At 31.5% G+C, this 2,109-nt stretch overlaps 1 protein-coding gene across 1 annotated transcript; it reads left to right on the forward strand.

Moving 5' to 3' along the window:
• The first annotated feature begins 268 nt into the window (after nt 1-268).
• Nucleotides 269-1,514, forward strand: skl (sickle). Its single transcript, XM_073983760.1, has one exon. It carries the CDS (start codon nt 451-453, stop codon nt 793-795), a length of 345 nt encoding a protein of 114 aa, XP_073839861.1. The 5' UTR covers nt 269-450; the 3' UTR covers nt 796-1,514.
• Nucleotides 1,515-2,109: the final 595 nt, after the last annotated feature.

Consider the following 2,109-nt stretch of genomic DNA (forward strand, 5'->3'; position numbering starts at 1 on the left):
GTTGACTGTGTGTCACCGATGGATGTCAGGGGTTAGAGTTTTAAGGGGGTGACTTTTTCCCTGAGTTTTTGGGTCTTGTATCTGTGTGTTTGGTCTGTGGCTTTACAACCACAATTGTTTCAATTACAATTTCCATCAGTTTTGAACGTGTCAGAGCAAGTAACCCCCCTCCTGTTAGCTTGTTGCTTATCCTGACACAACAAGGAAATGCTATAAATACCGTGGTGCATCAGTTCCGTGAGTCAGTCTCATGTAGTTGGCGGTAAAAGCAAGACGTGCTTGGAGAGTGTACAGCAACATTTTGTAGCATAGTGAACAAAACGAATAGCGTACAAAACGAAAAAAGACGAAAGAATTTAAAACACAAAATAAAGTACAAATTACGTGTATAAGTTGGAACTGTTTTTGCTAATTGTTGGATAAATTTTATAACGAACAATCGACGACAAAATGGCCATACCCTTCTATGAAAATGAAGAACAAGAAATTCTACATCAACAACCACTGCAGCAACAGCAATCTTCCTATTCATCTGAGGAAGTGGATCAAGTAGATGGCCACATCATAAATAGCCCGCCAATTGTAAATAGCCTAGAAACCCCACCAAGTTCGCCAGCACCAAGCCCCAATCCCACTGAAGGTGATGTGGTGGCTTGGAAGTTATTGGCTTTGGCCATGTGTAAAGCCTTAAAGGATCACTACCAACAAAATATGGTGCCATCAAGTTCGAACAGCTCCTCAACAGCGGTAATACAAATTTTACCCAATGGCCAAGTGAAGCCCTCCTGGAACTAAAATGCCATCCCTGTAAAGCCGGAAGAAAATAGTTCCTCGCTTGAAAAATGGAATAAAGCTCGTTAAAAGCAAAATTGTGATGTTGTTAGACAGAAAAAAGAAAATTGAATATATTTGGAACATTTCCCAAGGAAATATAGTGTGAAGGATTCCAGCTTTGTTTTTGTACAGCTGCAAAGGAAAAGTGCAAAGCAAAATGCCGACGGCAAAATGTTGCCCTCCCACATGGAAATGTCAAAAAGTGATGGTGGTGTTGAACCAAATACAAAGGATTTAAATTAAATCCTTTTACAAATTGAGATAAGCACAAATGTGATAGTCAATTTTTTATATAAAACAAACTATATAACTTTTAATGTAGTTATTAAGAATAACAAAATAATAATATAAGATTTTTCAAACTCTCTGTGTGTCTATTTTATACTCAATATATATTTAACTATACAATTTATATAAAGAATAAAATTAACAATTTTTCATATATAAACTAACTAAAGCTTTTTATGTAAACTAAAGACCATCTACTAAGAAAATAATTATTTATAATTTGCCAGTAGTTCAAATCATCTTCTCTAAATGTATTGATGTGTTTTATTTTTTCACTATATATTTAAGAAACAAATTTTGATAACCATTTAACTGGTACTATTTTAGTTTTAAGTAATATTTCCTAGACCATTTGTTTTCTACTAAACGAGTTTCATTTTGACATGAGCATAAACAAGTACAATTATATAACGAAATTTTATAAAAGGTTTTATTTTAGAAAATAATAATTTTATTGTAATTAAATATAATTTTAAAATGTATATTTTATTGAAATATTTGTATAAAATTAAAAGAGTAAAATAATTTAAAGAAATAAATAATTTATATTAAAAATTAGTCGTTTTATTTCCGAAAATACCTAAGGGGGAAAAATGTCTTATAAAACATAACTGAGCTCCTGAAAGCAGGCAATAGTTTTAGTAAGCGGATTATCCCAAAAGTATGCAAAATAAAATTGGTATAGTTTTTATTTGTTTATAATTCTGTTTTCTTTAAAATTTTTACTTATTTGTGGGCAACATCAAGTAGGCCACAACATTAATGAAAGGAATATACCAAAACCATGTATAAGAAGTTTGCCTTTGGACAACTTACCCCGTCGGCATTATCCAAATTTGAAAAGGTGAAATACAGCCAATGTATGTGTGTTTTGCCGTCGGAAGATTTATTTCAGATGCTGGTAATGCAATATAACTTGTTAAAAATGTGAACATTTTAATATATAATTAGAATTATAATAAATTATAATTATAACATTTTGAAAAA

The sequence above is a fragment of the Musca autumnalis genome, unplaced genomic scaffold, assembly GCF_047663935.1.
Source record: "Musca autumnalis isolate F117 unplaced genomic scaffold, ASM4766393v1 scaffold_4, whole genome shotgun sequence".
Classification (NCBI taxonomy): domain Eukaryota; kingdom Metazoa; phylum Arthropoda; class Insecta; order Diptera; family Muscidae; genus Musca; species Musca autumnalis.